Source organism: Vanacampus margaritifer, chromosome 15, assembly GCF_051991255.1.
Source record: "Vanacampus margaritifer isolate UIUO_Vmar chromosome 15, RoL_Vmar_1.0, whole genome shotgun sequence".
Classification (NCBI taxonomy): Eukaryota; Metazoa; Chordata; class Actinopteri; order Syngnathiformes; family Syngnathidae; genus Vanacampus; species Vanacampus margaritifer.
In genome coordinates this window covers 22181149-22193302 of record NC_135446.1, presented here as the reverse complement: position 1 = coordinate 22193302, position 12154 = coordinate 22181149, and the positions used below count along the sequence as shown (strand labels likewise).

The 12154-nt window shown below is 46.4% G+C and overlaps 1 protein-coding gene across 2 annotated transcripts in view; it reads left to right on the top strand.

Moving 5' to 3' along the window:
• grm8a (glutamate receptor, metabotropic 8a) overlaps positions 1-12154 on the top strand; it is a 133479-nt gene that overhangs the window by 102617 nt on the left and 18708 nt on the right. For both annotated transcript variants that reach the window (XM_077543990.1, XM_077543991.1), the window contains exon 7: positions 8311-8514. In XM_077543990.1, coding sequence (XP_077400116.1) covers positions 8311-8514 — 204 coding nt within the window. The remainder of the gene's footprint in view (positions 1-8310; positions 8515-12154) is intronic.

The following is a 12154-nucleotide window of genomic DNA, read 5'->3' as shown; positions in this document are numbered from 1 at the left end:
GTTTGCTTGCATCTGCGCTTTCGACCCGTGTTTGTCTGCTGTCGTGTCAAAGCGCTCGCGGCTTGTTATTGGAGACGAAGGCCCGCAGCGCAACGGAGGTGTAACCATCTGTGTTTACAAGCCGTACGTGCACGTCCACGTGCGCGTCATCACGTGCGACTGCAGCGCGACCGCAAACCACGTCGAGCACAGCAACGACATTCAATACTTTTGTCTTTATGGCTCGCTAACATCAAGCGCAAATCCTCTTCACTGCTTGCCGCGTGTGTGCGTGTGTGCGTGTTTGTGTGAGTGTCGCAGCGGGTCTCTTCGGCCCGACAGCCGTCATTAGTTCCCATAATTAGGTTTGCGAGGGCTGCGACTGACCATCTATTACTTTCCGTGGCATTTGTGCAAGCGTGCGCGTGGAGTCCCAACTCGACCCCCGACCCCCCCACCCCCACCGCCGCTCGGTGTCCGACAGCGGAGTCCGTTAATTCCGAGCGCTGGAGTTTGCGACCTCGCGATCATCGAGGCACGAAAGCCAATCGGCGCCCCCTTCTGTTCAAGTTGACCGCGGCGACACACCTGATGGCCAGCATATGGAAACGAGCCTGATTATTATTGCTTGAGAGATTGAAAACACGCGCGGGACATGAACTCATCCAGCCACTTTCACCGAAGCAACCCCCTTCGCTCCCGGCTGTTTTTCTGGACTTTGACTTTTTGCAAGTCCCACAGAATATTCTGTGCTATTGCTATAAAAACATGGAAAGAAAAATGAGTCTCTGTTTTCGTTTTGTAGCAATTAGCGTTTGAATATAGCTAAGTTTCATCATTATTCACAAATCTGTTTAGAACTTTGGGCAAATGAGCTTTTTTCAACATGGCCCTGGCTGATCTGTGATACTCTGCTGCCACCTTCTGTCCGTTTTGTAATACATGTCATTGCTTTAAACCACCAGAAGGTGCATCAAAGCCTTCTTTATGCTCTAGCATAAAGAAAATGTAAAAAAAACATAAGAATATGTTTTTGGGAGCGAAGGACAAAGTATAAAAAAAAATGATTGACGCTTTTTGGGGTTTGAATGAGTTGAGTGGAAATGGAAGTAGTACAACTCATTTCAATCAAACCACATCATGAAAAATGAGAAGTTGTTTGGCAATTTTGGTCGTCCACTGAAAAGAAGCAAAACTGCTGGTTGAGTTTTTAGCGTGAATTTCGCAGCGAAACGATTTCTTTTTGTTGTCTTCAGCAATTGGATGCTTTTAAAAGGCATTTTGCGAAGCCGCTGGCTTTGTGGCGTTTGCAATGTTACGGCACCATCGTGCATCGAAGCAAGGCATTATTGTGTTGCCTGCTGGCTGCATGGAACCGACAACTCGTCACTCGTCACTTCCTGCTCGTTTAGCAACAATTAATGGAGGGAAAAAAATAGGAGGATGACAATCAAAGCTGCTCCTCCTAATTGATCATTCGTCAACCAAGCCTTGGATTGGACCATCATTTGGTCCTGATTCTTAATTCTCCCAACTTTTTAACGCTTGAAACTTCTTTTTTGTAAGAAGTGCTCCGCTTTTGAAGATACAAAGCCCCCCCGGTGCTCGCAGTGTGGGCGTGCGTGAGGCGCTCTCTGAAGTAGCTGCAAATCAAGCGTATGCTAACAAGGTGGATGTAAGGGGGGGCGGGGGGGGGCAGGCTTATCGGCCTGCGAAAGCTTTCAAGTGGAGCACGGAGACAGATGGCCATCGCAAAAGGCAAGGAGAGCCGCCATGGCAGAGACGTGACGCGTTGCGTTTGTTGTCACCCCTGCGAGCTCAAGTGCCATTTAGACGGCGCCAAATGATCTTTTGTCAGCCCCGCGGAGGACGCGCTTACTTTACTTTATTCACACGTGACTCATGCCTGGATGGAGCACGCACACGCGCACGCACACGCACACGCGCACGCACACACATGCGGCTTTATGTTTTGTACCTCCATCGATCGCTACACTCGTAAACACGCGAGCGCACTGAGATGTCTTGCGAGAGTTTTATAGACTATAAAGTGGATATCAAAAGTCTACACCCCCCCCTGTTCAAATGCCAGGTCATTATGATATAATAAAAAAAAAAAGAGACCGTGGTAAATAACTTCGGAACTTTTTCCACACAATTTCGCTTTTAAGTGAGAATTCTGTGATTCTTGACTTTAAGGTGATGATTCTGACGTTATTGTCAGAATTCTGACTTCCCCCCCACAATTCATAGCTCTTCGTCACAAAGTCAGAATTCTCAATTTAAAGTCAGATGAACTCTTTTACTGCCAAAAAACAACCCGACAGTGGCAGACGATGTTGAGCATTTTCAATCGTCTTCACTCGGCAAACAGAATATTGTCCGCTATGACGACATCATCATCTACCATATGAACGATTGGATTCCATCCTTTGATCAGAAAAAAAGTATGTTTCTACCTTATTCCGTTCTCTCGTAATTAGCATTTGAAAATGGGTCATTTGAGTGACATTGAAAAGATAAGCAGAAAACAAGCAGTTTGTGAAAAGATTCATTTTCTGCACAACAGTGACTTTGACACGAATCGTTTTGTGAATTCGATTAAATGTGACAAAGGCTTTGATCATTCACGTCATCTTTGAAAACCTTCTATTTCCTAAGATCCGCCATGTTTTCATGTCATTTGATCCACAGGAGCCCATTGAAAAGGGATACAATAGTTAGTGGCGATTTTCCCAAACATTCACAAACCAGCGCCGCACGAGACGTTGCACCAAAAAAAAACAAAAAACCTAGTTGACGACAATTGACGTTTTTGGCGGTAAAAGAAAGAAATCTCACATTAAAGTCAGAATCAGACGTATAGAAGTGAAGACAGTTGAAACAATAAATGAATAACATAAAACACTCAAAAGGCCAAGAATCAAAAAATGTATTTAAAATATTGATGTTGACGAACGGGTCTGATGTCTGCTCAAAGCTTCAAGAGTTTTTGCCCATGTCTCAAAAACAACATCATCATTTTTCTTTCCAATCAGTGCATTGTCACGGCAACGGCGTGGGACAAAAATGAAAAGCATCCAATAATTTGTCATCTTAAGATGAAACACGTCAAATTCTGTAGGATGAGTTTGTTCGAATATGACACCCATAAAACAAATTGTACATCTGGACGTAACGTACGACAGGAAATGCTTTGATGCCCGCCCCTGTCGAATGATATGTCTGTGACCCCAATTTTTTTAGCCGTAGGTCAAAAGTAGCGGGTCAGGGCCGAGCGTTGGGGGCGCTACAGACCCATTTTGTTTTGGACTCGTGTATGGCAACTTGAAAATATCACATTTTTGTGTGTAAAGTGTGGTGAGTTTTCGTTCATGTTCAGCGTCTCAAAAATCCGATTCTTGGCGGAGAAGAAGAAGAATTCCAACAGAAACTATCGAGACCGAGCAAAGAAAAGAAAACGGGAAAAAAAGAGCAGGGGTGTGTAGACTTTTTCTATCCACAGAGTTGTGAGCCTCTTTTTCCGTTGTTCATCCCCGGAGTGGAGACGCAACGGATGACTTTAATCCCACCAAAATGCTGCTTGACTCCAAGTCAACTTTGCGCCTAAATGCTCATTAAAAGGTATTTATTGCAATTTGCTTGTCGGGTTCGTGTCCCGAGGCTACGTTTGCGTCACGCGCCGCCGCTGCGCTCATGCACATAAAAGCCCTTCGCACGCAAACACATGCTGGCGCTGTTCCACTAATGCGATTTCCCCGTCATATGTTTTCCCTCCTGTCTGGTCCGTTTGTCTCTTCCCGCCCCGCCGGATCCATTTGTCCCCGTCCCGCTGTTCGGACGGTGTTGGGCCCCTCCCCCTTTTCGCTCCTTTGTTTGCGTGGGACGGCTCGCTGGCATCCAACGGGCGATCCCTCAGCGTGACATTCCTGTTAGCTTGTCGCGGCGAACGGCGAGCTCGCGAGATCTAACGGCGAATAAAGTGAAGCGGAAGCGCCGCAGAGGAAGCCGGTCCACGGGCCAGCGCGGTGATGAAGCATCGTATGAATAATGACTCATGAATATTTTATTGAAGCTCTTTGGAATCGGCGGTAATATATTCCCATAATAACAAAGCCGTAATGTATATTAAATGCTTATGTCAGCAGTGCGGCATCCGTCAAGGAAAGCGCTGCAGTCGATTGGCTTCTTGTGAACACCTGCTGCTTATTTGGCAATTTTGTCATCCGGATTCCAGCGCTGGATTTCAATCGGACTCATCTTGAGAGGGTACAAATGTAGCGAGGGTAGAAACGAGGATTTTGATGAATATCGCTAGCGGCCTTTTTGATCAAAGGGCAAAATCTAAATCCATTCTAATCTCAGGGAATTATTGATTGACAATAAGAGATGCTGCTTACGTTCGGAACTTTTTTTTTTTGCCTTTTATGGACACCGAAGAGCACAACTATCTTCTGTATATATACAAAAAAACTCGTTCAAAATGGAGTATTGGCGCACGCACACCAGCTCTCGATCCCAACGGCGTTTTCTTGTTTCGGACACCGAAGTCAGCTCAACCAAAAATGCTCATTAGCTCTCTAGCGCCATCTGGTGTAATATGGCAAAAACACATGTTTCTACATTGACTTGATGCCCCGGTGAAGAGATCAATCGGGTCATCGCAGGAAATGCGCAATCACACGTCAGGTGTGCAGCGCATCAAAAAAATTGAAAAATGAGGATTTATAATGGGAGTCAATGGGCCACAATTTGGACATTTTTACTCACGTGTACTATAAAAATTGGTTTTCCACTTAAAATAATGATGTTCTGATAACCTTGGGAGCTCCCTGAACTCTTTTTTTTTGGGGGGGAAAAAAAAAGTATTTTTCTGAAAAAAATTACATTTTGAAAAGTCTGAAAAAATGTTCAATAAGACATTACAGCAAAGTCAAGATTGACATTTGTATTTAAAAATGTTGATGACAACACCCCCCCTTTTTTTTTTTTTACTGAAAATGAATATCGGCTTCAAATATCGGCCTTCTTGACTACTAATAATCAACATCGGTATCGGTCCATCTCTAATTCAAATTCTTTCAAACTGTTCTTGTGTTCCTGTTCACCCCCCCCCCCCCCCCCCCTTCGTGACAATGCAATTGACTCCTCGCAGAAACTGACAAATGATTCCCTAATGACACAACGTGTTGTCGTTTGTGTGTCGATGTGTTGCCTCGGCGCGACTGCTCGCTGCTTTCATCACCGCGTGCCGAACCTCCCTTTCATCCTCATTTTCTATTCTTCTGCAATTGATTATTTTTGTCTTGGCAGGTAAACCTTGAAATTTCCAGACAAGTAAAAGACAACGTGTGTGTGTGTGTGTGTGTGTGTGTGTGTGTGTGTGTGTGTGTGTGTGTGTGTGTGTGTGTGTGTGTGTGTGTGTGTGTGTGTGTGTGTGCGTGCGTGTGTTCACCGCAAGTCAAATCGAAAGCAATAAATAATCCAAGTTGTCAAAGTGGAGGTGTCGGATTGCGTGCGTGCGTCGTTCTGTGTGATGCCGACTCGACGTCTCAGGAAAAGTGAATCAATGTCAATGTATTGGCGACCATTCCAAATGATTGTGTGTGTTATTGGGAAGATTGGTCACTTTCATTTCCCTCCTATTTATTCCTTCTGGGTGCCATAAAGAAAAAAACGGCATCAATATTTTCTGTTGGAAAGGAAAAGAGCGGGGAATGCATTTCTTGAATGGGACAAAATGGAGAAGGTGCGAATTGAATTTGCGCTGCTAATTGATGTTTAATTAAGGCGCTGGTTCCGATCATTAGTCGGCCCGTCGTCCGCGAAGCCATCAATCACACGCGGCCATGAAAATGCCTCTTTGCGCGGCGGGCCGTGAAGGCGTCCATCGAGGCGCCGCCGCCACTCAGCATTTTCCAATCACATGACTTTAACTCAAGCCAATTTAATGGCGTCGCGTCGCACGCAAGGCGACGCAAACAAAACAAACGCATTCGTCGTCGAGCTAACGAATGCCATTCGTAAGCGGCTCATTTCCGTCTTTTATTGTTACGAGCTCCATATGGATGGAGGGCAAAATTCTAATCAATGACTCATAAAAAAATGAATACAAGTGAAAATAAATACGATATATTCACGCGATCGAGTGAGACAAAGATATTATTCAATATTGCGTCCACGTTCTTTTCAACATTTCTCTTCACGACGCTTTTTCTACCTGCTATTCGTGACAAAGACGCGTGAATATTCCGTCTGGTGTCTTTTTTTTTTTTTTTCAAGTTGGTCGGACCTTGGTCGGACCTTGGTCGGACCTTGGCCCGGCTGCGTATCTGAAGGACCGCCTTGAATTGGAAATGCTTTGAATATAACGCCAGCGTTGACTTTTGCGACGGCGCCGATAGCAGCCGCACTCGTCTCGCATTCAGTAGATTCTAATGTGCCTCGCAAGGTCCGACATTTTGGGAAGTTGAAGTGACCTTCAGCCACTTTGAACGCTTGCAAAGTGCATTTTGGACAGATGTGACGTGCGCTTGAACCCTTTTAGTGTCCGCTTGTACGTGTCGGATGAAATGAACACAAAAGCGAGTGGCTCGAGTTCTGCGCTTGAACGTGCACACCTGATGCAATCCCGAGAAACTGTGCGCCCCCCCCCGACCCCCCCACTCTGGCGCCGCTCATAAGGACATAAGCTCATTTAGTCGTCTGGAGGCAGGATTGCGTTTTCTTGCAAAATGCTGATTAATGACAAGAAAGAAATGGTTGCTTTTCGGTGACATTGTGGCACAACGTTGTGGCACGACGTTGTGGCACGACGGAACTGTTGCGATGATTGAATGACTACAATTTATTCGATCAGGATTTGGCAGGAGCAAACTGTCAAGAAAGTTTTGATCTCTTGAGGTCAGATTCATTAGACTTGTCAAGGAAACGTTATTTGCACGGAGAGCATTTTCACTGCGGGAAATATTTGAAGGCACTCGACACGAAATGTTGCAATTTGCAAATGGATGCGATGAGAGCGATGCCTGGTGTGGTTTGCAGAAGAAGAAGGAAAGTCACGTGATCCTCACGTCATCACCTCACCTGTGGCGGCAATCGGTGTCAGGAAGCGCATGTGCCAAATCAATCGCACGTCTTGTCAAGCTCAATTCTTCAAATCAGTTGGATTTGGATTCCCAAAGACAAAAGCATTTTTCACCCTGTCACGCCTTTTCATTTCAAATCGTATTTTCACTTTCCATGCGTTCTTTGCGGCGCAAGTTGCTCACGATGAGACGTTGAGTGACACATTGACCGACACAGCGCCAGCAATGCATCGATACAATTTGTGTTGACGCGCTTCACGAGGCCTCATCGCCACGAGTCACTACGAGTTAACCTTCGCCGTCGCCGCCGTCAACAACGGGGATGCGAGTCCTTCGCGCTGCCTCCCGATCACGCAAGAGGAAAAGACATTATTACTCTATTATTCTATAGATTTGACAGCCCTCATTTCAATGTTGCTCCGCCCTCAATGCGTAATCTTGAAGGAATAATAAATGTTGCCTTGTTTGGGCGGCACCAGGCCACAAGAATTGACGACGTGGTCTTGTTTCCATTTTTGGGGGCAGGCAGACCGATCGCTTCACACAACGGCGTGCATACAAATCAGCTCGTGGCCGACTGGCTTGCGTTCTCGCGACCGCCTCGTGGACGCTCGTATTGATGGATTTGGATTGCGTTGCCCAGCGTGGCTACAAAAAGAGAAAGGCAAGTAAGAAACGCGTGTCTGGGCCGGAGGACGGCGCGCTGGAAGGGACGCCGTCGTGGCCGCAAATTGATGCTAAAGTCGCAGCTGATGGAAAGGAAGGTGAGCTGCGGTTTTCGTGGAAATCCTTGAAATGAATGCAAATGAGTCCTCGACCCGTACGGGTTCGCGTCAAGCCTCGATTTCGCGACGTTCGCAAGCATTCGCTGAGAAACCAACTTGATGTTTGGTTTGTAAAAAGGCTGACGTGGATTTTTGTCCAAATATCGGCACCGATCATCGGCCCGGCTGCCGCAAATGCGTCCACTGTAGAGCCGTGTTTATGGTCTTGCGTTGTTTGTGGGAAAAGTTGACCGACGATGACACGTAAAGGCCGAAACTGAACACGTTTTTCTGCGCTTCATTAAGAACTGCTTGCCTCAAATAGTGAAGCGGGTTCAGAAGTCCTTAAGAGCTCTTGAACCGCCGTCCCACTGAAGAAAGCATGTCAATGCTTTCGTTTTTTTTCTCAGAATATAAAAAAATATGTATATATATATATATGTGTGTCCCTAATACCCCATTGTGGGTTTGCGACGCAGGTTTGGAGAAGGTGGGCCGCGACTCCAGCTACGAGCAAGAAGGCAAAGTGCAGTTTGTGATGGACGCCGTCTACGCCATGGCGCACGCGCTGCACCACATGCACCGCAAGCTCTGCCACGGCTACCCGGGCCTGTGCCCGCGCATGGCCGGCAGCATCGACGGCAAGGAGCTGCTGGCGCACATTCGCGCCGTCAACTTCAACGGTGAGTTGGCCGCTGGCGGCGCGTGGGCTCGAGATGGCCGCCGCCTTTGTGCAATGGCGCGGCGCGGCTTTTCTTTTCTCTTCTCTTCTCTTCTTTTCTCTTCTTTTCTCTTCTCTTCTCTTCTCTTCTCACTGCAAATGTTTTCTTTGATGCCGCACGGACTCGGAGAAATGACGTCCAAACGGGCACATTGCGAGACGAGAGAAAGATGTTCATTCATTCAGTCATCAAAACAGCCAAATGAATTTTAGATTATTTTGAGTCGGTGGCTCAAAAATGACTTTTTGACAACAGACAAGAAATGGTACACAGTGAATTTTGCACATTTTTTGGAATACATCTGACTCTAAAACCAGTTGATTTGGGCCCCCAAAATTAAGTAAAAAGTATTTTGTGCACGGGACAATGTTTGTGGTCTCCTTTTCGATCGTAGCAAATAGTCGCGGGGGGGGTTTGGGGCGTCTCCCAAGCTGAAAGTCAGCAGTTCCTCCCTCAACCCTTGTGTAACTTTTTTTTTTTTAATAAAGTAATAAAATGTATTTCCTTCTAAAATTAAATTTGAATTTCTGCGTGAAAAAAAATCAATCTCAACTTGATTGTTGTCTTGGGATAGGCCAATTTTCTCATACACAGTAAAAATTAAGTAAAATTGCCTTTTTTTACTCTCTTTCAAAGTGTTCATTTTATTTTGTTTAGAGTGGGACCAAATAGTCTCTTTTTAGTAAAATGTACTGCGTAGGAATCCTTTGCACCTCCAAAATTATCACTTTTCTGGGAACCTCTAAAATGGCACTTTTTTTTTTGTTTGGTTTGTTTTCGTATTTTTTGGGGGGGGGGGGGCACATTTGTTCATTGCATCATTGAATTTTAACTCTTTAGATTGGTCAAAAATGTGTACAAATAAATCAATAAAATGTGTGGACTGAATTTGTCAGCATAAAGTGTGACTATAAACCTTCTTAACATAATGTTGGTGTCGTGCAGAAACCTCGTAAGTCACAATTGGGCAAAGTTCATATTTTGTCCAAAATCGACACTTTTGGTCAGTTCACATAATGTGTGTCCTTTTTACAAATGATTGGCCCATTTAAAGAAAATGGCGTATTGTCTTTGATGATGATGCAAAAAAAACAACAAGATTGTTTTTGGGAAGGCTGAATTTCAATCCATCTTTTACAGCAGCCGGTACCATCATTGGGGTCCATTCATTTCCGTACCAATGCGTCATTGGAATGCATTTCTCGCGCACACTCGGCAGCAGGCAGTCGATTGAAATGAACGCAATTCCAAATAGAAGCGGTTTGCCAACAGCTCGTTTGTTTGACTGCAGACGTGTTTCTCAGAATTGCACCAAGAATGTCACTTTCCAGCGCCGACATAATCCCGCGCATTACACTTAGCAGAATGCGTCGACATAATAATACACAATGTCTGGACAATTAATAAATGAGTTCTCGCCAGCGTCCTCGTCCCAAGTCGCCTCTCTGGCGCGTGAAAGCTAATTAAAAGGAAATAAATAAATAAGAAAGGAAGCCCACATATTAATGGTTTCCAATTTGGCCCAATGCAGGTGCAGAATTGAGTTCCTCATCCCCCCCCTTGTGATGTTGCCCCCCCCTGACCATTTTAATTGGGCTCCCTCACTTCCTCCAAAATAATATCAGACATTCGATATTTATATGAATGTTTTCTCCGGCAAGCTTTTCCCTCCGATGCCTCTCGCGCTGCCAACTTTTCATTTCCTGCGTCCCCGATGCATTGTGTGCCGTCGATGGCCTTGGATTAGTTAACAAGACACGCAGGGAGGAATTCATATGATGAGGATTACAAAAAAAAAAAAAGTCCTTCCTGCAAAGCGGCGTGCAAAGCGTTCTGCCGCTGTCTATCGAAGGGAGTTGATCTGCGCTCCGGCGCTCGCTCCGGAGACGCTTTTTCAGTTATTGCCGGCTTAGAGTCGGCGCCGGATCCTCCCTTAACCCCTTGGACTGACTGAGCTCGGGTTAGCGTAACCCGCCGCGACTGTCCCTGGCAGCGTGTTGAACGCAGTCAGTCAGGAGGACGGCCAGGACAGCAGACGGCGTCTCATCAGTCGGCCGTCATGTCACAATCGCAGAGCCCGCATCGTGTGCAATTCACATGGAAAGAAGTCACTGCGCACGATTTGCTGCCACGGATGCGCTGAAAGAGAGAGCGAGGATGTCCGTCATGTTAGCTAGCTAGCTAGCGCTCCCTAGCAGGTAAACGAGCACCTGGGGGCCAGCAGAAAGAACATTTCATAAGTTAATAAGTATAAGTGTGTCTCCTTTCTCAATTGGGGCGATGGAAAAGCCATCAGACGGGCAATACTGCCCTCTAATGGATTATTCGTGTAATGCATGTGCCAGATCATACACGTCAGGGTTTTAATGGGGGAACAAATATTACACTCATTTGATACGTTTGGCTTTATTGTGTTCATTTCTCTCTCTGGCTTCACCAGGAGGATTTCGTCTTCCTGCTGTGCATCAGCGGCATCAATTCTACTCGTCGGCGTTTAGCGCTTCGCTAGTAGCACGATTGTTGACGAACGCTCGTCTATGAATGTCCTACGAGTGGGCCAAAAGTGTGTGAGCACAAATGTCATACACAAGCGGAACAAATGTTGCCACTCCGTCGTCGAACTCGTGCACTGGATTGCGTGACTGGCGATAATACGTGAAATTGAAGATGGACGTCAACGTGATCCAATCAAAGTGACGTCGATGTCCATCAGCGGCGTCGTTGCAAATGTAACGTTTGTCCGCCAAAGCATTTCCCTGACGCGGAGGCCCAAGTCGGGCGCAGTGCACAAAGACGGCGCTCGCTCCCCCGCCTGTCATAACACAGCACACGTGCCCCCTCCCCTCCGGTTGCCGTGGCGACGGCTCGCCCCAGTCTTGGTAAAAGTGTAGAAGAAAGAGAACGGCGCGAGACGGAAGCCAAATGAGACGCGAGCCTTTAATGTGATTGTCCTCGAAGCGTATGGGAAGCGCCGAGAGCATAATTCAACTCGGGGGGGTTAGGAAAGAATTGCGTACAGCCGGCGTTTCGGACATCTCTGCCGGCGGACTTCTCGTCTCTCACCAAATCGCAAATCGATGCAGTGCCGATGCATCCCGGCGTTAACGACGAATATCATGACATCGCCCGCGAACGTGCGAATACGCGGCCCACTTTGACTTGTGGGGATTCCACGACATCGTTTATGTGTCATTTCTTGATGACCAAAAGTTACCGGCATTTCCTCCACGAGGATCTGGTTTGGCCTCAAAGCGTCCTTAATCGCGTGAACAAAAATGCCGACGTGCTTGAAGGAGTCCGTCAGAGACTGTCCAAAGGTTTCCATCATTTCACACTTGACGCTCTTTGTGATCCATTTCTCAACATGTCGACCAACTTTTATTCGCTGACGTCACTCAACAGGGCAGGCCCCGCCTTTTAAAGCCATACGCACTCAAAGTCACAGATACTAACCCTGATCTGAATATATGACTGGTAGCCAACAGCTCGTACCGTGCAAGCCGTTGAAGCCACAGAGCGGCCATCTTGCTCCTCCCATCTTGCGAGCAGACGACTGAATAAAAACTCTACGGCATACGTACAGATTAAATATACAGCTCGG